The sequence below is a fragment of the Cibotium barometz genome, chromosome 38 (assembly GCF_041138505.1).
Source record: "Cibotium barometz isolate CiBa-2024 chromosome 38, ASM4113850v1, whole genome shotgun sequence".
Taxonomy (NCBI): domain Eukaryota; kingdom Viridiplantae; phylum Streptophyta; class Polypodiopsida; order Cyatheales; family Cibotiaceae; genus Cibotium; species Cibotium barometz.
The window spans coordinates 40,640,100-40,664,343 of record NC_141083.1 but is presented as its reverse complement, the minus strand read 5'-3'; the positions used below and the strand labels follow the sequence as shown (position 1 = coordinate 40,664,343).

General features: G+C 48.1%; 1 protein-coding gene across 4 annotated transcripts in view; it reads right to left on the bottom strand.

The window, feature by feature from the left end:
• The window catches only part of LOC147616718 (endoribonuclease), a 74,949-nt gene that overhangs the window by 36,429 nt on the left and 14,276 nt on the right, over positions 1-24,244 (bottom strand). For all 4 annotated transcript variants that reach the window (XM_086777792.1, XM_086777791.1, XM_086777794.1 and 1 more), the window contains exons 4-7: positions 6,283-6,508; positions 5,975-6,007; positions 5,807-5,889; positions 5,578-5,650 (exon numbers count right to left, since the gene is read on the bottom strand). In XM_086777792.1, coding sequence (XP_086633918.1) covers positions 5,578-5,650; positions 5,807-5,889; positions 5,975-6,007; positions 6,283-6,508 — 415 coding nt within the window. The remainder of the gene's footprint in view (positions 1-5,577; positions 5,651-5,806; positions 5,890-5,974; positions 6,008-6,282; positions 6,509-24,244) is intronic.

The following is a 24,244-nucleotide window of genomic DNA, read 5'->3' as shown; positions in this document are numbered from 1 at the left end:
GGGGGGATGGTGAAAGATGTCACTGCCTGTGTGGTCTCCATGGACCCCATGATGTAGTCCACTGTGCTACCCCCCCTTGATCGTGGAAAGCATGTCAGTGCTCCTGAATCCTGCCACTGTCTCATCCCGTTATAAATAACGAGATGGTGTCACGCTCCGAGCTCAAGTAAGTGATGACCATATCTCGTGTTATCCGGCCCCATGTCCTCTGACACCCTGCAAGCTCCCGTGTCCTCCACCTCTAGTGTGTGCATCACCTCGGGATGCTCGAAATCATAAATGTCGCACTGTCGGCTCTGTGTCCATGCATTGAAGTCCCCCATAAGGAGGACTTCCCCCAAGTTGGAGTAGTGTATGATCTCATCTGAAAGGGCTACATATGGTGACTCTCCCAATGGCCCTGTGTCCTCCTCCTCGCCTCTACTCTCATCCTCTGCTGTCATGGCATATCTCGATCCTCTAGGAGAGAAGTAGCATAGAGCAATGTATAACACCCTGTCTACTTCTGAGAGCTATAGTCTAATCCACATGTATCTAGCCTCCTAGTCACGTGCTACCACCTGTAGGCGCTCTTGTAGCTCTCGCTTGAAGAGTACTGCTATACCACCAGATCCTCTCGATGTGCTCTCTCGTGTGGTCCCCCTGTATGTAAACTCCCACTAATAGCCCTCTACTTTGGGTAGCCCCCTCTCTGGGCTCTGGTGCATCTCTGTAAGTAGTATGATGTCCCGTCCCTCCATGACCTCCTCCATCCTCCCAAGATGTGTCCGAAGTGCTCCATTGCAGTTCCAAACTGCTATGTGTATCTGCGAATCTGGATCCTCCGTAGCCGATGTCCCATAAGCCGCCTGGCGCTAATCGATGGCCTTGCCATCGATGATGACACGGCCATCGCGATAGAATGCTCTCTTGCCCTCTTTCCAGGCCTGTAGGACTCTCGGCATGCATGTTTTCTTGTGTTCTATCTGCATCCTTGTAAGGTCGTCATCCAAATAGATGGGATCTCCATGTAATCCTCGTAGAATCACCCTCTTTCTCATGAAGGTGACCCTCTCCGTCTCTCCTGCAAACTGTAGGATGAGGGCTCGCTTGCGTGTTGAGTCTTTCCTGGCTCTCCATGCTTTGGTGAAGGGGAGAGGGTTCTCTTCCCTATAGCCGAGCTTCGTGCATAGAAGCTGTCCATCTTTCTCGGGAGTGGAGTCGGGTGTCTCGGCTATACCTGTGACTGGATGTTGAGGCGGCGGGCATGCCTCATCTTCTCCTCCTCAATGGTGGTGTGAATGATTTGGTGTTCTTCCCTTTGAGTCTCCTCCCTCACTTCTTTACGGATGTTCTTCTTCACCACCTCAACCCATCCTGACTGCTTGGCTTTAAGTTTTCTCTCCATGTCCTTTGTGATCTCCTTGGAGATCTCTTCTTTGATGGCCGTGAGAGAGAGAGAGAGAGAGAGAGAGAGAGAGAGAGAGAGATTTTATTAACGTCTTCCAAAAGACCGAACTCGGCCTATGAGACAAATCGGTGTACCTGTATGGGGTATCATCTGTCATCCCAACAAAATGAAAAAGTACTGAACTAAAAAGCTGAATCTAGGTGTGCAATAAGTACAATGAGTGGGGGAGGGGATGCAACTCTACTACTAGGAGAATGCAAAGCTATATGCATGGAGTATACAATCATGATATGCAACCTAGCTAGCTCCATCCTGTACCATACTGGGGGTATAAAATGGTATACATCAATGAAGGGGGTGTCCACAGCTCCCTGAAGAACATGCCTCGGTGTGCTCTGAAGCGAGCCAGTCGCTCCGCACCCTCTCTGTGAAACTAAGCTCTGATCTCTATCATCTCTCTCTGGTATAGGCGTGGTGTCCGAAAGCCAGGTGTCCTCTGTCTCCTGCGGGCTCTCAGTGTCTCTGCTCTCTGGAGAGTAATTCCCTGCCGTGTAGGGGCTGGGAGTGGGATGGATCTCTGAAAAAATGTAGTAATCTTTTTCTGTCGTCCCCCCTCTGGAGCTGTCTGAGCCTGTAATGAGGTCTCTCTGTGACGCTGTATGTCTAGAATGAATCTCCCCAGTATGCGCTAGTCTGCTGCCTCAAACATCTGGCGTAGGGAATGTGGCTCTCTGAATAAAATGGGATATCTCTCTCTGATGGCTATATATGCTCTGCATCTGCATACATAATGCTCCTCACTCTCCACCTCCTCTCTGCAGAATCTGCATACCCTCTCCTCTCGGGGGATCCGTGCTGCTCTGCCAGTCTCAATCTCCAATCGATGTGATGAAACTCTAAGCTGACCAATAGCCACTCGGGAGCCGTGTGGTAAAAAGCCCTCCATGTATCTAGGCCTCTCTATAAATCCATCATCAGTGATACTCATGAAGTGATCTCTGTAGTATAGCATCTTCGGTGGAAGAGGCTGTGTAGGCGATATCCATGTCTCTCGTGTATAGAGCTGCCATAGGTCCTGTCTCAATACTCTGTTCCTCTCACTATGAGAGAGACCGATATGTGGTGCATCCCTGTCATACTGGAATGGTGGTACATGATCCATGTCTAGGCCATGCTGTGAGAACCAATGTGTGACCTGTGCATACCATGATCCTCTGTCTCCTGCCTCAAAAGCTCTGTATGACAATCTCTCCTGTGGCATCTCTCTGAATCTGTCTAGCATGGCCTCTACCATCATAGGAGGCGCAGCAAACTCTGCTCGGATAATGTCATGAGGTACTGACGGTTTGCTGCGTATCATGTGTGCCATCATGAGGGCCTGTGGTCTCTCTATCTGTGTCCACCAATGGGTAGCAAGGCCTGGTGCCCATACCGCTGCTCCATACATCAATGCCGGTGTGACTAATGTGTCAAATAGCCACCCCTTCGTCCGAGGCTCCTGAAAATGCACCTGGTGGCACCGTCTCTCTAGCATAGCCAATGCTGCATATCCCCGTGTCAATCTAGCTCTGGCTGCTGAACCCATGGTGAAGCGTGTGGCTGCTGCAGAGAAGGTAACCCCTAGGTACACGTATGATGTCACCACCTCCACCTGGCGTCCTACGAGAGTGAATGTCAACTGACTCCTGCCCTGTCTCGATGTATGAAAGACCATAACCTTGGTTTTCCCAAGGTTCACAGTAAGACCCCTCTGTGTGCAGAAATCATCGAGTGCATGTAGATGCTGCTAGAGACCTCCTGGAGACTCAGACACTAATACAATATCATCAGCATAAAGCATAATATGTGCTGAGGTACCTGCTAAATCAACTCCATCTCCGCCTCCCCGTGTAATGAAGTCAGCCACCTCATCAATGTATAACCCAAATAGCGTGGGGGAAAGTGGGCATCCTTGCTTCACACCAATGGTGCTAGCAATAGTCTCGGAGTAGTGCCCTGTTAAACAGGTGTGCAAGAAAAGGAGCCAAAGAATCTACTGCATATATGAGATGCTCACCCTGCAGGCCCATATGGTCGGCGGCCCGTCCATGCTGTAGGCGGCGGATAGCTTCCTGTACCATCGAGGGGGTAAAGAAGCTAGCTGTGGTAGGTCGAGGCTCCTGTGGCTGAGGTATAGGTGGCTGCTGTGGGGCGTAGTATAGGCCCTCTGCATATGTGTGCCATGTCTGTGGGTCTGCAATAGGTGTCGGTGTCCGGGGCTCTCTGAAGTGCCGCCATAATATAGGGCTATCTCTACTCATGAAGAAATGAAAGATCTATAGCTCCTGTATCTCTACGAAGGCCCGCCTTTTGTGGCGAGTAAGTCTCCTCATCTCTCTCCTCGACTCCTGCTCTGTGATGGCTCCCAAGGCTCTCTGTATGCGGAGCCGTGAGTATAGGGCTCTGCACTCATCATCGTACCATCTGTTCTGGGGCATAGTCCCAGATCTCGCAGGCTCTCGTGAGTGGACACGATGTGGGAAGCTCTGTAATGCAGCCGTGTGTAGGAGTGATGCTAGCTGGGCTGTAATGGTATCCATAGGTGCCAGGGGATCCATGAGTAGGAGCCCATCCTCTACTCTGCCAGTGTATATGTCTGCCATGTCATGTGTGAAGTAGATGGTAGTGTGTGACGTCGGTATGTGGGGAGCTGGTGATACTGGTGATCCAGCTAGTGAAAATGCCAAGTATGTATGATCTGCCCCAATAGGACGAGGTGGAATGGAGAATGAGGTGACAAGCTGTGATGCCTCCAAAGACCCCATAATGTAGTCTACCACCGTGCCTCCGGTCCGTGTATGACCCCCATGTGGGAAGCATGTCAGCCCTCCTGATCCTGGCCACTGTAGCATCTCGTTATAAATAACGAGATGATGCCTGGCTCCCAACTCTAGTAAGTGGTCCTCCCCATAATGTCCTCTGTCTGGTCCAGTGTCCACTGATGCCCGACTAGCCCCGATCTCCTCTGGATCCACAGGGTGGAGGATCTCCATGTCATCATAGTCATACACCTCACACTGTCTGCTCTGTGTGTGGGCATTGAAGTCGCCCGTAATAAATACTTCCCCTAGTGTAGAATAATGCATAATCTCCTCCGACAAACAAGTGTATGGCGAGGCTCCTGTCTCCTCCTCCTGTGGCATGTCCTCTGTAATGACATAGGAGGATCCTGATGGAGGAAAGTAACATAGAGCTATGTATATAACCCTGTCTTGTGAGAGCTGTAAGCTGATCCACATGTATCTGGCCTCTGGATCCTGTGCTACCACTCTCAGTCTCCCCTGTAGCGCTTTGGTTGCAATCCATTGACAAACTGACACATTTCCATCAATGATGGGATGGGAGTATATAAGGTAAACTTCAATGAGACGGCTGAAAAATTATTAAGATATGTTGCCACACTCTCTCCGGCCTTTTGCTTTACCTCATCCCATTCTTTCTGCACATCTGCCTCAAAGTTTGCAAGCCGGTCTACCCATCGTAGCAAATTAAGATCCCACTAAGAGACTAGTGTACAATGCCAACCATAGACAGAGGGTGCCCTTGCATGGTAGGAACTGCTCCAAAGCCTTCCCCAAAACACACTGAGAATATATCCAAGTCATATATAGAGATATCTCGGCAAAGAAGAGTTCTTGATGATGCCTCTTGTAGGATGTGATGACATCTTGGAAACACCGTGGCATAGACCTAAGAAACTCGTAAGGAGCTACAAGAATAAGAATGTAAAGGCTTATCGTAAGGAAAATGGAATTGTACTTGATGCTAGATTCTCTGGTGATACAGATTCTTATGAGAGTTACCTGTCATCACCAACCTATTTGACAAACAAAAAAGGTCAGGAGTGTAGACGGATTAGGGTAGTAGGTGCACGCCTATGATCAGTGGCTAAAGATAAAGTCCTATGAGAATGTGTAGGCCACAACACAATGGACATCAGTTAGAACCAGATAAAAAGCATTGGACAAAAGTGCAGGTTTGGGGCATTCCAGTCTGTCTACAGACCAGCCTGCTTAGACCACCAAAGGTTGGACCAGGGTCTACGCATCCTTGAGGCCTCGTATGAACATAAAAGAGCAGTTTTTAAAATACCTTTCCATACTTTAAAGATGAAAGAAAGTGCAAGTAGACAAGTGGTCGATTCATGCCTTGAAAAGAGGACAATCGAGTGTGAGAGTTTCGTACTCACCACCTTCACCACACACATTGATACCATATAAACTGAAACCAAATAGCAACACAATTGTTATTGCTGTCACCCAAGCTGTGAAATATTGACCAATCAACCAATGCAAACTAAAAAAACACGCCAAAATATGATTAAAACACAACTAACGAAAACTGAAAAATTCAGAGGTATATCAAACATGAACTCACGTATTTAAACGGGTCAAAAGAGGCTGCATCTCAGCCAAATCTTTTCCAAGATGGGTATACGGGTTCAACCCCATAGCTGCGACCTGAAAGTGTCAAACCAACACCAATCAATCCCTATACATGATAAAAAACATTGGCTAAACCTACAGACCAATCATTAGAGGTCACCTTTACAAACACCGCTTGAATCCCATGGGCAATCTGTATCCAAAAACGCAGGGAAAATAGCCCCCAGTCAGGTACCAAATATAGAGCTCAACATGCAGGATAAATTAATCAAAAATTAATTCCTATCCGTATATGCATGTGAACGTCCTCATATCTAACTTTTCATCCCCTTAATGGGCAATCCAATTCCCCAAGAATTGATCCTACACAAAGAAATCCAAAGTCTGATTTCTACTCATTTTTGTGTAGGGTATTCCACACAGTGAGGAAAGTAAAAATGCAAAGATAATTGGATACCAGTTAATCACCATTTGCTGTAGTAGGTCAGCTTGTTCTTGTTTCCAAAGGAATGCCAAAGAAACCAGCCCTAACCTCGAGCAAACATTCTCAACCCTCATCCTCTGGTAGTCGGATGCAATTGCTCCACATGACACTCCTCCAAGGGTGGGATAATGCTTCTGGACTTCTCTGAGTAAGAGAAACAAATCTTCCACCTCATCACCGTGAGTTTGCGAGTACCTGAGGTCTTGCGCTCTGAAGTGAAGAAATTTTAGGAGTGTTGAGACAAAATACCTTGAAATTTTTTAAAAAGCGTACTGGGATCTATAATAACTACTTAGTACTGATGCACTCTGTAATTAGCAACAGCAACTATTCCTTTAAAAGATTAGGCCTCTTGTCACCTGAACTAATTTGTGGAATTTATCTTAGCAAAGTCACAAAACATTATAAAGAACACAAATATTCTTAATTAGAATACTCACTCTCTCTCTCTCTCTCTCTCTCTCTCTCTCTCTCTCTCTCTCTCCAACGAAGACATCCGGACGCTCAACGATTCGTCAGATCATGAGACTGCCTATTGAACATCTGATGGCATGTCGCTCCCCCGCCATTCACATCTCCTTTCTCTGCCCGCCTCCGCCCAGCACCCTATTCCCGCCATTCTCTGGATCCCCGCCATTCCCATCTCCTTTCTCTGCCCACCTCCACCCAACACCTTGTGCCCGTCATTCTCTGTACCCCGCCATTCCCATCTCCTTTCTCTGCCCGCCTCCGCCCAGCACCCTGCACCCGCCATTCTCTGTATTCCGGCTCCCTTGTACCCGCCCTTTCACGTGCAACCATGCACTGTGGTACACGGTACCTTTTTAGGATATTTTGTCGTATGCCGTGACCTCTTTGTGAGCCCACTCCAGGGCATGTCAAGCACGAGCTACGTAGGTCAGTCTCCCAGACATAGAGGTCAATGTCAGGTCAATCCTCTGAACTCCCCGTGGAGAATTCAGCAAGTGTTCATCATGTAGGTGCATGTAGAGGTCAGCCATAGTAGTAGTAAGCACTAGAAGCATTTAGTTGCATTGCATGTAGAAGGGGCCAGCCCCAAGGCAGCCCAAAAAGATGGGCTAGCCTTGCAAGGGGTAGCCACCCCCCTAGCAATGCACCTAGGGCTAGTCGACAGCCTTTTGGGGGGCTAAAAAGCAGTCGGCCAGGACCAATGGGGCCTGGACAGCAATCGGCCAGTGCCAGACTGTCAGCAACTTAATGTGACAGTCGGCCAACTTATGCAGCAGCCCAACCAGTCCAATCAGCCGACCAAGCATTAAATGCTATATTGGCTCCAGTCATGGGATATTCTGCACGCCGACAGCATCCTCAGGCAGCCGACCAGCATCCAGTAGCCATATAAAAAGGCAAGTCATGTTCAGTCCCAGAAATCATCAAGCAAAATTCTGAGATTATCAAGCAAAGTCAAGCATGTATGCCTCAGCTCCTGCTTGTGCATACCTACAGCCACTCTTGTGCTTTCAGCCCAAGGCAAAGAAGCTCAGTCTCTTCACGAGTATTCAGCACACCTACCCTCAGTCTCGGGCCGGTGTATTCTCTCGAAGATAGCTTCACAGGGTCGCCTACAGCTTATGCACAGTTCTACCCAATGTTTGGTTGCTTTGTCCTTGCATTTGGCCGACACCTCCTCCTTGGTGCTAGTTCACCCATCCTTCACCTTGGGAGTGTCCCCAACTCCAAACAACCCTACACCCTCATCTCATGTGGAGAACCATGATATCAAAAGAAGGCCCTTGGAGAACCAGAACCATCAACAGAGCAAAGTGAAGTCCAGTCAAACAATTCTCATAATGTGGTGGACCACGCCTTTCTACAAACTCTCATAGATCTTCAGGAGGCACCACCCATGTTCATTGATAGAGGGCAAGCCAATGTGACTCCCCAACCCACACCTTCAACAGCTTCCATGGCTGACCTACTCAAGGAGAGCAAGGTGGGGATGTCACTCTATCGAATTGCTCCAATTTAGCCCCATTTCCCGAGTGCAATTGGATTTGCTACTGCAACAACTGGAGGAGGGCTCAAATATTCCCGATGGTATGCCACTGATTTGGGCCGACCTGCGACGATAATCAACAAAATGTTTGGGCATCACTCATGCAATTAGCACCCTCACCGATTTCAAAAGCCCTTGCCTCACTGTGCACATCAGTGGCACCCCTCTCTCTAGAGCCATTGTGGATGGCGGATCCGGAGTTAACCTAATGTCGGAGTTCTCTCAAAGCCATTGGTCTACAGCTCACCAAACTAGCGTATTTCCATGTCCAGATGGTAGACCAACGTGAGGTGACACCTCTCGGGCTAGTGGAGGAAGTGCTAGTCCAAATTCAAGATGATGTCTTCTCTCTAGATTTTGTGGTCATTCGTCTTCCCGAAGTCAAAGGAGCATACTCCTTAGTGATTGGCCGCCGACCATGGTTGTGAGGTGCTGGTGTGATACACAACTGGGGTACTGATAGGTTGTGGATACTTCATACCCATGGCCAAAAAGAATTCAAGCTTGAAGAAGGTCCAGACCAAGCTATGCAAGGTGCTATGGTCACACCCACACCAATGGAGGAAGGCATAGTGCCTTATGTGGGAAGACTCCAAGCTCCTGGGGCAACATTTTGGGCTGAATATGTGACCTTGGAAGGAATGAAATGGGCCACTTTGGTCAATCTATCCACCACAACATACAAGCTGTCCCACCCTTTCTTTGTGCGCGGAAGGTTAGTAATGAAATCCATTGATATATGACTCCATTTGCCTTCGGGAATGGGCAATGGCTGAAGCAAACCTCCCGGTTTATGCGTAGGATCCTTGTTCAATTGACATGACCGGCACCCACTTACATAAGCATGAATGCTCTTCCACATCCCCTTCCAAAAGAAACTTTTCCTTATTGCATCAAAGGTTTTGTAATTTGACATCGCGATCACTCACAATTTGACATCGCGATCACTCACAATTTGTGACGGCATACCATGCACAGAGAGTAGCTGGTTTTGTGTGGGCGACGATTGCAGGCAGAGAGTGGATGCTGACCAAAGAGAGAGCCTTGGTTTTTTTTTGTGTGTATTGGCAGTATAGGTGCTGATGTGATCAGGTTGTAGCTCGACAAGCTTCTATAACTATTTTCTGTGTTTGTGTTTGGACAATTGTAAGTTTCCCTCTCTACTCCGCTGATTGAATTGCAGATTAAGCAATAGAGCTGTCTTGCTTTTCCGATTTGAGCTTGTGGTGTGTGATGGTGGTGGATGAATGAGGGTATAGGAGTAGGGATATGAGAAAAGGTGTGGTCTACTGCTGATTTTCTTTCCAGCTAGAGAAGCTGGTGGTGCCCCTTGTGCTTGTGAGTGTTCCGAAGGTGGTGAGTCGGCAAGCTATAGTGGCCTTCTTGTGTTCCTGAGCTGCCTCACATCTTTCTGGTGCCCCCACTGAGGATTGCTCTGTTATTTCCTTTAGTTATCAGGGTGTGTGCCCTAGAAGTTGAGAGTTCAGGGAAGGTGCTTTCTTGGGATCTGAGGTGAAGTTTGGGGGTGAAAATGATGTCTTATCCAGAGTTTTACGGTAGCCCTAATGAGGATGTGGCAGATTTCTTGGAAAGAATGGAGGTTGCATGCATAAGCAACCATATTAATGAGTCGGTACAGGTGTTGCGGCTACTGAGCATCTGTTTGAAAGGGGATGCAAGGACCTGGTACAGAGCTTATGAGGAGTCATTGAGGGTTGTTGTTCCACATCTTGATATGACCGAGAATGGATCAAAGACAGCACTTAGCAACAGGTTCAAGAAGGTAGAAGACCCCGACAAGGTTTGACATGAGGTGCAAGCTCTGACACAAGGTGAGTTTGAATCATTAGATGATTATATGAAGAAATTTTCTTTGCTATGGGAGACTCTATGCAGGGCTTTAGGGGAAGACCAGGTACCGCCTGACATGATGAAGAAAAACAAGTTTGTAGCCGGGCTTAAGAGGAGTATTCGCTGGAAAGTGGAATTGAAGAAACCCAGGTCTTATGAGGATGCAGTGGAAATTGCTAAATCAAAAGACTGGAAATTACAGCGGATGAATCAGCTGGGGATGATTCCAGTTGTAGCACAGCCAGAGATTCGTAGAGTGGAGGCTACACCCATGAATACAGTGATTGAGAGGATGAAGCCCATTGAAGCCCAAGCTATGCAGATGATGCCACAAGCTAGTCAAGGAGTACCTATGGTTCCTGCAGGTTCTGATGAGGGATAGCTCAAGGATCAGCCCGTACTGTTTATGTTTGATGATTGTGCCACAGATAACTTCATTTCTGTGGAGATCGCATCTGGATTACTATCACCAGGTGTGTGTTGCACCACAAGATGTACACAGAACCACATTCACCACGTCATATGGGTTATATGAGTTTTTGGTTATGCCATTTGGACTCACGAATGCACCAGCCACAATTAATAGAATGATGGATCGCATTTTCCGTGAGCATCGAAGATTCACAGGTGTGTTTTTCGATGAAATCTTGGTATTTTCCAAGAATGAGCAAGAACACCTCAAACATCGCCAGCATTTGCCCATTGTGTTTCAAGAGCTTCATAACCCCAAGCTCTTCATCAAAGCGAAAAAGAGTGAATTTTTTCTTTACGAGATTCACTATTTGGCACATTGTATCAAAGGACGGCATCAAGATGGATCCTACAAAGATTGAAGCCATTCGGAGTTGGCCTAAGCTATCTTCCATACATGAAGTACGAAGCTTTTTGGGTTTATGCTCATATTACAAGCGTTCTATCACACACTTTGCATGGATTGCTTTGCCGTTCCATGAGCTCACAGTCTCCAAGTGGACAGTTGATGAGATTTCTTTTACCTCAAGTATGCCATTATAAGTGGGCCACTGTTAGTCATCCTGGACTTGCAAAAACCTTTCTATGTGGAGTGTGATCCATCCAGAAGTTGCATTGGGGTTGTCCTAAATCAAGGACATCTTGTAGCTTATGAAAGTTGTCATTCGCATGACATGATGCCGAGCTTTCTTTGGGCATCTCTGAAAAGGAGTTATTGGTTGTAATTTGTATCATGCGGAAGCTCTGAGGGTCTTCTTTCAGCCCTAAACACCACTTAGAACATGCTGACGCAAAAACACAGACAGAAGGGAGAGTAGAAATGAAATGAAATGAAATGATATATTAACGTCTTCAAAAGGCCAAAATGACCTATGAGACCAAAAAGGTTACAACAATTGGTGGATCTGATACAATGTCTGTGTAAGAAAAGCTAAAAACAACTAACTGAAACTGAAATAACTGTGAGGAAAAGTACGGTACTAGGAGCTCCTAATGGATAACATCTGGGAGGAAAACTCCAGCAACAAAGGTAAGCATCATACACATCACTATCCAAAGATGTCTCTCACAGAGAGAGAGAGAGAGAGAGAGAGAGAGCCGAGAGAGAGCTGGAAATTCAGTATATTCATATGGCACAAAAAGGTACTCAGTCCACAGCCCTAGGCTGCCTTGTAAAAAAGGTGATAAACACCCAAAAGTCTAGTCGCCACTTGGACCCTAACGACCCACTCCATAAAGGAATGAATGACTCTTACAATGAGCATGTGCCTATTTATAGGCCTTGGGACATGTGGATAGCTGGCCGACTGCTAGTCGGCCACCCGACCTGGCATCTACTTCATGAAATGCAGCGCCTACAGCCGCCTTGGTCCTAATTCAGCCGACAGCCCTTGTGTCTCAGCCGACAGCTCCTTGCTTAGTTTTGGTACAGCCGACAGGTCTTCCTCTTCATCCCTAGATTAACTCTGAGAATGTCCATGGCATTTTATGCACATGACATAATTCATGCCTTGACTATTTGGAAACACTACCTTCTCGGGGCTCATTTTATTGTCAAGACAGGTCACCACAACCTAAGGTACTTCTTGATGCAAACAAAGCTTTCAGAGAAGCACATGAGGATGTGCAAACTTCTTGTCTATGTTTCATTTTCAAATTATGCAAACTCCAGGAAAGAAGAATGTGGTGGCAAATGCATTGTCCAGAAAGCCATATGTGGCTGCAATGTCGGTTGGCTCACATGGGGACTTGTCTACCATGCGTGAATTGTACCATACAGATGCTATTTTGGACATATATGGACTGATTTAGTGGTTGGACATGCACATGCTCCTATATGATCAAAAAGGGGTATCTCATAATGGATAATTGCCTATATGTTGTGTCAAACATGAGGCAAAAAGTCATTGATGCCATTCTCCTCCGTACACAGGACATAGAGGTATCTGTTAGAAGTCATCTCCTGTCTATTTTTATACACCAAAGCCTTTGTTGTGGGTGTGCCCGCCCTTATGAGGTGTTTTCTCATTTTTCCCCTATTTTTCCCTATTTTTCTGTGGCATGGGAGGCAGTCTAGTAGTGGCAGGAGGACCTTGAACCTGGCCGACTGCATCTGTGGAGATTCTGGAAGTGGCCAACTGCATTGCATGAGTCGTGGGACTTCTCTGATGCTGGCCGACCCACTATGCTGCTGGCCGACTGTGATTTTTCAGTCGTGGAGGTTTCTTGTGTCCAGTCGGCTGCCCTACAGCAGGCCGACTGCTGATGGGGGGCCATATAAAATGGCCCCCAGCCCCCTTGTCATTTTGTATCATTCCTCGGGATCTTCTTGTGTATATAGAGAAGAGTTACACGCCTCTATCCCTCTCTCTCTTGTGCTGTGATTTTCTGCACTGTGTTTTGCTCGTGTTCCCAGATCTGGTCATTATCTCCGCTGCGTATTCTGACATGGCATCAGAGCCTAGGCTCTAGATAGTTCTTGGGATTTGTGTGAGCAAGAGGGGGACTGTGTCAGAATATGCAGCGGAAATGATAACCAAACTTGGGTAGACAAGAGCAAGTAGATTGCAGAAAATCAACAGCACAAGAAACACAGAGAGATAGGTGTGTAAACTCTTCTCTATACACAAGATCCCGAGAAAACTGAATGAATAAGTGGTGGGGGCAAGGGGCCTATATATATGCCTCTGGGAGAGCAGTCGGCCAGCATAAAAAGTGCCCACGACTGCATAAATGCAGTCGGCCAGCAGAAAAATGCCCATGACTCATCTGTGTGCAGTCGGCCAGCAGAAAAATGCCCATGACTCATCTGTGTGCAGTCGGCCAGCAGCCCTGAAGCCCACGCATCACCTGTGTGCAGTCGGCCAGCCACAGGACTGCTGTTGGGACAGTCGGCCAGCTCTGGAGTGCTCCTGCCACCCTCTGGCAACCCTCCCCACCACTAGAAAAAATGGGAAAAAATAGGAAAAAATACAAGGAGTGTGGAAAAATGATAAAACACCTTATACAGGGCGGGCACACCCACAACAGAGGCCCTGGTGTATAAATATAGACAGGAGATGACTTCTAACACCCCCTCTCAGCTCCTGGCTGTGAAACCAACCCAAGGGAGCTGGAGTGCCGCCTGAGCGTAGCCTGAGGTAGAGACTTCGTGAAGAGGTCCGCCGCATTGTCCTCCGTCGAACAATAAAGTAGCAAGATGTCACCAGCCAAGATCTTCTCACGTACAAAGTGATACTGTATGTCTATATGCTTGGTCCGGGCATGGAAAACCGGGTTCCGAGCAATAGCTATACAACTGGTTATCGCACTGGATGACTGTGGGCTCCCTCTGTGGAAACCCAATCTCGCCTAGCAGCCTCCGCAGCCATACAACCTCACAAGCAGCACCACAAGCAGCCCGATACTCTGCCTCTGTCGAAGAAAGGGCAATAGTTGGCTGCCTCTTGCTGCTCCAAGAAACTGCTCCTGAGTCGAGGGTAAAACTGTATCCTGAAGTAGATCTCCTCGTGTCTGGATCTCCTCCCCAATCTGAGTCACTCCAACCTTGGAGCTTGACTCCATTCCCTCCTGTGTAAAAGAGTCCCAGATCCTTCGTACTCTGCAGATACCGCAAGATCCGCAATCCTGCGTCCCAATGAGACTTCAATGGCGTCTGCATAAAAGAGCTCAACAGCTCCACGGAGAAGCTCAAGTCCAATCCGGCGTTCAGCAACCAGATCAATGAACCAACCAACTTCCGGTACTGCGAGGCATCAACTGGCTCACAAGGATCTCTAACGGTTAACTTGGTGTTCGGGTCCATCGGCGAAGTAATAGGCTCGCAGTTCTCCATCCCAAAGGCCTCAAGCAACTCATGAACATACCGCTGCTGAGAGACGAAAAACCCGCTCTGGGTCTGCCAGATCTCCAATCCCAAAAAGAAGTGGAGTAAGCCTAGGTCGGTCATCTCAAACTCCTTTGACAAGGCAGCCTTCGTCACTCCAATGTGCTCCACATGAATGCCGGTGAGAATGAGATCATCCACATAAAGGATGATCAGTGTGACCATGCCGCGTTCCCGAAAGAGATACAGGTTCGGATCTGCAACAGATCTCTGAAATCCAGTCCGAATAAAGAAGGAATCAATCTTCTGATTCCAAGCCCTGGGAGCCTGCTTAAGACCATACAAGGCCTTACGTAACCTGTAAATCATCCCTTCCGATCCTGGAACAATAAAGCCTGGAGGCTGCTCAACGTACACCTCCTCCTGCAGGTCACCATTAAGGAACGCAGATTTTACATCCATTTGATACACGAGCCACCTCTGAGAAGAAGCAAGGGCAAGAACGGTCCGAATCGTGGACATCCGGGCTATCGGTGCAAAGGTATCCTCGTAGTCGATGCCTAGCCGCTGAGCATAACCTTTAGCCACAAGCCTGGCTTTGTGTTTGTCCACCGACCCATCAAACGCGTATCTGGTCTTAAAGACCCATTTGACACCAATGACTGACCGCTTCGACGGCCTCGGCACCAACTCCCAAGTGTTGTTCTTCTCGATGGCATCAAGTTCCACCTGCATGGCTTTCCTCCAAGTATCCTGTGAAAGGGCTTCCTTTACGGAAGTGGGCTCTTTATCCCGCATGATACGAGACATCAAAGCATAGTTCACCTGAAGAAGCTCCGCCATGTTGCTTTTATCTCGGACTCTATGTGATCTTCGAGGGCCGTCCTCTGTGGTCCACTCGGAGGGTAGCTCCGTGACACCTGACTCCCGAAGGGTGTCTAACAACCACCTAGGTACTCGAACAGATCGTGGAGCCTCCTGTGGTCGCGGGGGCTCTACTCCAGCTGCGGGCTCAACCTCCTGTGAGTGATGACTGAGGTGGATCAACTGGAATGATAGACTGGTAATCATCATCAGACTCCTCTGGATCTCCAAGAAGTGGCGGCTCCTCGACAGTGGATGCTGGAACATGCTCGTCAAAGACCACATCTCGGCTGACAACAATCTCGTTCCTATCTGGATCATACAACCTGTATCCCTTGGAAAGAGAGTTATACCCCACAAATACCAGCTTGCGGGACTTGGAGTCAAGCTTCCCCCTCTGGTTCTTCGGAATATGTACATACGCGTCACTCCCAAAGACACGGAAGTGCGAGACATCGGGTTTCCTGCCAAAATATGCCTCAAATGGAGTCATATGGGGTACTGAAGTCGTCGGAGATCGGTTAATGGTATGGACAGCCGTTGCCACAGCCTCACCCCAGAGGAAGATCACGATGCTCCAGCACGGTCCTCGCCATCTCCACCACAGTCCTGTTCTTGCGTTCAACAACTCCATTCTCCGAAGGCGATCCGGTATTGGCCAGTTCCCTTTTGATGCCATGATCTGCACAAAATCTGAGAAATACAGTCGAGGAGAATTCACCTCCTTTGTCAGCCTTGAGAGTCTTCACCTGAAATCCAGACTCTTTCTCCACCATCACGTGCCAATCCTTGAACCGAGCAAAAGCCTGGTCCTTCTGGGAAAGAAAGTAGACCCACGTGAATCTGGTACAATCATCAACAAGCAGCATAAAGTAGAGAGATCCTCCCAAAGATGGTATCTGCTGAGGTCCACACAAGTGTGAATCAACTCCAATGGTTTTGAAGCCCGCTGGAAGCCTGCTTCGGAAAGGATTCCCTATGCTGCTTACCACGTATGCAAGAGCTGCAACGCCCTTGCCTACTACCAACATCTGGCAAGCCAACCACCATCTGGTCCCGGAAAGCTTGCCTCAATGCATCCACATTTAAGTGGCCAAAACGAAAGTGCCACAAATCTCCGACCTGAGAACCTGTCAATGTGGAGAGTGCACAGAGCTTGTAGATGCCATTCTCCACACCGCCTTCCCAAACAACCTGGCCAGTCTCACAGTCCTTTAGAGCAACTGAATGCTCCTCAAATTCCACCCGAAAGCCAGTCTTGCATACCTCATGCACTGACAGAAGATGAAAACCCAGAGCAGGGACATAAAGAACACAGGAAGCATGCTTGCCCCCCTTGCCGTCGGGAATAATCTCCATCCGGCCCTCACTATGTATCGGAATAGTGGAGTTATGGCCAATAAAGATGCGACCTGACTGCCGTTTCAGATCCAGAAAGAAGTCACGCGATGGAGTCATGTGCCTGGAAGCACCACTGTCGAGAATCCATTCCCGGGTATCCTTCGCGGTGAAGCCAACTGCCTCCTCGCTCGAAGATGATGAAGCATCGGAGTCCACCATCTCTAAGTGCACAAATGCTGGAGTCTTCGCAGCCGAGGCTGAGGAATCAGCACTCTTCCCTGTCCGCTTAGGACACTTCCTCCAGTAGTGGCCTTTCTCACCACAATCATTACAAGATCTTTCGGCCTTCAGCTTCTCTCGTTCTGAATCAAGCTTCTTCTCAGAAGACTTCTTCGGTGAAGCCTTCCCTTTGCCCTTGTTGTTATTCCGGCCTTTCGACCGTTGGCCAGTTAAGGCCTCCGAATGTCATGTAGGCTGTAACGCCTGTGACCGACGGCAGACCGGATGGCCATATCCGGGATTCAGTGGGAGAGGACGCCCATGCGGAGTCATGGGCGGCCAGGCTAGTGTGGACGGCAGGCCACACACTATATAGCCTGGGGGATGAGGGGCAATCCTCATTCTTCCTCTATGGCTGGGTGGTGAGCCAGAGGCCGTCCCCTCCTGTGGTAACGCCCGTAGCGGCGTTACAGGTATCTAACACTGGTATCAGAGCGTCGGTTCGATTGGGTCGTCAGAGTCCGTGCGTGACCGGGGGACCGGAGCCCACTCGATGGTTTTCAACCATTCATCTTCTCACCCTTATCTCCACAATGGAGGGTGTGGAGGGAGGCGGCCAAGACATGTTGAAGGGAAGAATTCTCTCTCTCTCTCTCTCTCTCTCTCTCTCTCTCTCTCTCTCTCTCTCTCTCCGTCATACACAACAAGCAAAACGCAGGTAAGCAATTTTCGTTTTTTTTCTCTGCGTTGAAATTGTCTGCGAATCAAATTCGTTTGATAGAGAGAGAGGTCGCCTATCTCTCTACTGTGTGTGGGGGTGGGGGGGCGAAGACCAGCCAGCCCCACGACTTGCTGTGGCAATGCAACTCGTGTAAAGGGGGGGGCGAAGAGTCTAAGGCGGCAAGCCATAACACTGTGTGTCTGAGGGGGCATAAACCAGCGAAGAATCTGAGGGGGGCGAAAACCTTGCGTATGCGCCGTCTGAGCACCCATGTGCCATCTGAAGAGCCTAGGCGGCCAGCCCAGTGGGCGGCCAGGCCAACCAGGCGCAGCCAGCCCAGGCAGCCTAGGCGGCCAGCCAGGCCAGCCAGGCGACGGCCAACCGGGCGGCGGCCAGCCAGGCCAGCACAGCCACAACGCCAGCCAGGCCAGGGGGCCGGCCAGCCCTCAGCGGCCACCAGAATAGAAAAAGAAGAAAATAAAAAATAAAAAAATCATTTTTTTATATATATTTCAATTATTCATTTTTAATTTATTAAAAATGAAACTAAATTCAAACGAATCCTCTCTCGACTGGGGAGGAATAATCCCGGCAAGGGATAACCGATTGTTTCAGGCACAGCTTCCTTTTATTTTTGCAGGCATTTTTTTCTCTGGGATCGGAGCATCCCGGAGAAGCGGCGCTGTCTGGAGACTCGCAGCGCAACACAAATCGACACGCAACCGTAAAGGGGGGTGACTATTCTCTCTCCACCACTGCTCATTTTATTAGCGTTTTTCTTTAGTAATTTCCGAGTTCTCGCATTGTTTTTTGCAAGAATTAAAGATGTCTGCTAGGCGTAGTGTGTCCCCACCGCCTTCTACTTCTCCAGGTTTTTCCTGTCTCTTGTCCTCAGTCGCGGGTTTGACCCCGATCAAATTGTCAGGCCGTACACGCCCGACCGTTGTCCGGTCCGGAGTGCGCTCGTCAATCACGCGTGATCCGCCAGCGCCCTCCTCGTCTATTGACCCCGCCTTAGGACCCAGCGAGCCCGCAGCGGCCGCATTGGCAGATGACCCCTTTCTGGCCGACGAGCCAGAGGACATGAACACCGACGTCGCCGAGGGGACCCAGGAGGACCTCTTGGATTATGACGACGACGATTATGACCTATTGGACCCTGCTGATATCCTGACAGAGACGGAGCTCTCTAGTGAACTGTTTAAATATCTTAATGCCAAACTGAACAATATGGGTAAAGTCCAGGCTGATTTAGTCACGATGCTACAGAGCATCTCCACACGGTTAGATGCACTGACAACCGCCTCGGCTAGTACTCCGACTCCTCGTGGTAGCCGAGCTCCTGCGGCACGGGTGAGCGTAGCCTCGCCAGTGGTTGCAGGAGTACAGGCCGATGCGCCTGCCGGGCCGTCCGTAGCGACAGCTTCGTCGTTATTAAAAGACTTAAAGCCGCCTAGTTTTGGTGGCGAGGAGAAGGAGAGAAACAAGGACTCGGTCAATATGTTTCTAGCGAAGTGGTCAGATTTGCACGCGCTGCGACAACAGCCTAGCCGTATACAGCCCATAGAGGCTAGCCTCTCATTAACCGGCAAAGCTACAAGTGGTGGATGAGTTTGACAACTCGTCGTGCCACTTGGACGGAGTTTGAAACGATGTTTCGAAAAGAATTTTTGCCTGTTAATGAGGCAGAGAGAAGCTAGGAGTTATGGGACAAGTGCTCGATGGAGAACAAATCCCTAACTCAGTACATCTCAGACTATAGGGAGATAGTACTCAAGCTAAAGGGAATCGATGCATTCCAGACATTGCGAGGCTTTAAAAGAGGCCTCAAAGATGATTACCTTGAGTACGTAGAGCCCTTACAGCCTAAATACTTAGCAGAGGCAATTAAATATGCGCAGATATTTGATGACATCAAGCGCCGTAGTGCGCGTGGTGGTTCTAGCAGGGCCGAGGATAGTGAAAAGAGGAGGTCAGGCCTTAAAAGAAAAGGGTTCCGCAGTGATAAACAAGGGGATAGGACGGACCAGGAAGAACAGGGTGATCATTGGTCTAAAAAACCGCGACCATCCAAGAAGAAAAGAGACAGCGAAATCCAAAAGAAATAGTAGTATATTAAAGCGCGAAAGGAAAATCGCTGCTTTAATTGCAATGAAGTAGGGCACACAAAGGCTGAGTGTCCAAAGCCTAAAGCTAAACGAGCCCAAAAAAGATGGTAAATCTTCTAGGCAGTTGCATACAGTGTAGAGACTCCCTCTCAGTTCCGCAGAGTTCAGAGAGGTGACAGTGTGTCATTGTGATGAGCATCACGCTTGTTCAGTGACACCAGCGATGTGGCAGCCTACTGTACGTCCGCATGACATGGTGCGCATGTATGGCACCATAGGTGGCCGTAGAGTCACAGTTTTTATTGATGATGGAGCTAGCCACAACTTCTTGAACTACTCGTTAGTCAAGAAGTTGGGGTTGACTGAGACCCGGAGTGATCATGAGTATAGTGTTGGCCTAGCCAACGGATATGACAAAACGGTATGGAATACCGTAGTATTGGGGGTCCCATTATCTATGCAGGACTACGAGGCTCCGCTTGACTTTCAGGTCATGCACTTAGCCAGAGCAGACGTATATCTAGGCAGGGTGTGGCTGTATGGCTTGGGCCCTAGTCTAGCTCGGAATTACTTACATAATACGCTATGTTTTGAGCACGGAGGTAGAGTCATCACCCTGCAGGGCGACCGTACTGTCCCTGCCACACCACTTATTTCCTCCATGGAGCTGTGTACAGCGGTCCGCAGAGACCAGATAGCAGAGGTATATGCTTGTTACCCTCTTTTGAATTCTGTTTCCGTAGATGAAACCATAATTGATGTTTGCGTAGACAAACAAGAAAAACAAAATAACCTTGGACGAGACCCACTGTTTGAAAACCCTGTTTGGCATGCATGTGATTCAAACAAGAAAAAATCCAAGGTGAATGAGACATTAAAGAAAAAGTACGTAGATACTTTAATGAATTTATTAGAGGAATTTCAAGATGTTTTTCCTGATGATTTACCAGATGGTTTACCACCATCTAGAGAAGTAGACCATGGCATCGAAGTTATGCCAGGATCAAAACCTATAAGCAAACCTGCTTATAGATTAAGCCACTCCGAGGCACATGAGGTGGAAAAACAATTAACGGAATATTTGAACAAAGGCTTTATTCGGCCTAGTTCAAGTCCGTGGGCATCGCCTATTCTTCTGGTAAAGAAGAAAGACGGATCTATGCGGATGTGCATAGACTATAGGGCTCTTAATCAAATAACGATTAAGAACAAGTATCCGATGCCACGCATGGATGAGTTGTTTGATCAACTCTATGGATCGAGATACTTTACAAAAATAGACCTGGGATCAGGATATCATCAAGTTGGAATTAAACAAGAAGATGTTGCGAAGACAGCATTTAGGATCCGTTTCGGGCATTTTGAGTTTTTGGTTATGCCATTTGGGCTAACTAATGCTCCAGCGACATTTATTACGCTGATGGACAGCATTTTACGTCCATATCTGGGAAAATTCGTAGTAGTTTTCCTAGATGATATTCTTGTGTACAGTAAGACACATAAAGAACACATAGAACATTTGCATCTAGTGTTCGAGTTGTTGCGAAAGCACAAACTATTTGCAAAGAAGAGCAAATGTGAATTTTTTGAAACAGAAATTCACTACCTTGGCCATATTATATCCGCCGATGGTATGCGGATGGAGTCAGAAAAAGTAGAGGCTATTCTTAAATGGCCAGCGCCAAAGAATCTCGAGGAACTGCAGATTTTTCTTGGCATGTCGGGGTTCTAAAGACAATATGTGAAGGACTACGCGAAGATCGCAGTCCCGTTGACTGACCAGTTACGGTCAAAGACTAAAAACATTAGTTGGGGGGAAGCCCAACAGAAGAGCTTTGATAAGCTCAAGGCAGCTGCACCTGTTTTGACTATTGTCGATCCAAATGAGCCGTTTGCTTTGGAAACAAACGCTAGTAATGAGGCCATTGGGGCCGTACTTATGCAAAGGGGACGCCCAATTGCATTTGAGTGTAAGAAGTTAGATCGTGCGCAACGTAACTACTCGGCTTACGAGCGAGAGTTACTAGCGATAGTTCATGCACTGAAAAAGTGGAGACACTATTTATATGGTGCTACTTTTGAGGTCCGGACGGACCATGAAAGTCTGAAATGGCTTTCAAGTCAAAATGAACTGAAGGGTAGAAAAGCTCGGTGGGCGGAGATTCTACAGGAGTTTGACCTTCAGATACGTTACCAGAAAGGTAAGTATAACGTGGTGGCAGATGCACTTAGTCGCATGCCACAGATTAATGAACTTAGTTTCACAGTCTTCAAGAATGATTTCTTGGAGTCCCTACGTGGTTTATGTGAGCACGATCCATCTTTTACAGAGGTCTGGCGCGCTGTACGCGTACGCACTTCTTCACAGACGCGACCACCTCCCTCGTTGGCACGGATAGCTAGTCCGGAGAGACTAGCCGGAGGTGCAACGAGAAGGGAAGCGAGAGTTAGTCCGGAGAGACTAGCTGTGTCTTCTGGGTATAGTTTGGAGCCGGAGAGCTCTGACGTAGGTCCTTCATCACCTTTGACTGCCACGGCTTCAAAGGGGAGTGATAAACTTCGTCGAGGGGAGAAATATGCTAATTACTCCATTGACGACGGGTACTTACTCTACAAGGGTAGAGTATGTGTACCAACTATTGGTGACTTTCGGGCCCACATTCTTAAAGAAAGTCATGATAGTCCAAGTGCGGGTCATCCTGGGATTCAGAAGACCTATGCAGTAGTAAAAAGACAGTTTTATTGGCCTAGTTTGTTTAAGGACGTCCAGACTTATGTGCTGAAATGCAGTAAGTGCCAGGTCAATAAACATGAACGTCTTAAGGTCGGAGGACTACTCCATCCGCTGGAGATTCCTCGAGAAAAATGGGAAAGCATTTCCATGGATTTCATTACTGGTTTACCCAAGACGAGTCGAGGGAATGACTCGGTGTGGGTGATAGTGGACAGGTTAACTAAAATGGCAAAGTTTATCGCCATGAAGAAAACTGTTAAAACGCCAGAGTTGGCAAAACTCTTTATTGAACATCTCTATAAGCTATATGGCCTGCCCGCAGATATAGTGTCGGATAGAGATAGAAAGTTCAAGAGTCATTTTTGGAGGGAAGTCTTCAAAAAGTTGGATACTACTCTGAGTATGAGTACGGCAGATCATCCGGAGTCTGATGGTCAAACTGAAAGAGTTAACCAAATTCTAGAGGATATGTTGCGTTCTTATGTTAGTAAGAAGCAATCTAATTGGGAAGAGTACTTGCCCTTATTGGAGTTTGGCTATAACAGCTCCAAACACTCAGCGACTGGATTTACACCATTCATGTTAATGTATGGATTCCAGCCGAGATCTCCAATGGCTGTAGGCCTAGAAAAGGAGAAGATTCAATCTGTCAAGGATTTCCTTGAAGATATGAATGATATGCTCAAAGCCGCACGTGAGAGCATTGTTAGCGCTCAGGATCGCGCTAAAACTTATGCGGATAAAGGACGTAGAATGGTGACCTTTGCAGAAGGTGACTTTGTATTCCTCAAGGTTCCTGCGCAGTCAGAAACCATGAAAACGGAAAAGTGTGATAAACTTTCTCCGAGATATTGTGGTCCTTTTAAAATCCTTAAGAAGATTGGGGACGTAGCATATAAACTTGAGTTACTGGGGAGTTCTCAAGTCCATCCTGTCTTCCATGTCAGTAAACTGAAGAAATCAGTTCACGGGTTAGAGAACGCAGTTTCTCCAGAGATTTTGGTGGACTTGATAGAGCCACTAAAGATACCACATGAACCTGAAAAGATTCTAGAGTATCGTGACAGACAAACCCGACATAAAGTGTACCAGGAGGTACTTGTTAAATGGACAGATAGGGATGAAGAGGTAGCTACCTGGGAACGCCGTAGTGCAATTTCCAAAAGATTTCCCCAGTTTGTTTTCGAGGACGAAAACTCTTCTTAAGGGGGGGGGGGTAATCTCACGTAGGCTGTAACGCCTGTGACCGACGGCAGACCGGATGGCCATATCCGGGGTTCAATGGGAGAGGACGCCCATGCAGAGTCATGGGCGGCCAGGCCAGTGTGGACGGCAGGCCACACACTATATAGCCTTGGGGAAGAGGGGCAATCCTCATTCTTCCTCTATGGCTGGGTGGTGAGCCAGAGGCCATCCCCTCCTGTGGTAACGCCCGTAGCGGCGTTACAGGTATCTAACACTGGTATGAGAGCGTCGGTTCGATTGGGTCGTCAGGGTCCGCGCCTGACCGAGGGACCGGAGCCCACTCAATGGTTTTCAACCATTCATCTCCTCATCCTTATCTCCACACTGGAGTGTGTGGCGGAGGGGCGGCCATTTTTGAAGGGAAGAATTCTCTCTCTCTCTCTCTCTCTCTCTCTCTCTCTCTCTCTCTCTCTCTCTCTCTCTCTCTCTCTCTCTCCGTCACACACAGCAAGCAAAACGCAAGTAAGCAATTTTCGTTTTGTTTTTTTTTCTCTGCGTTGAAATTGTCTGCGAAAGAATTCGTTGAAGCTTGTGTGTGGGGGGGGGGGC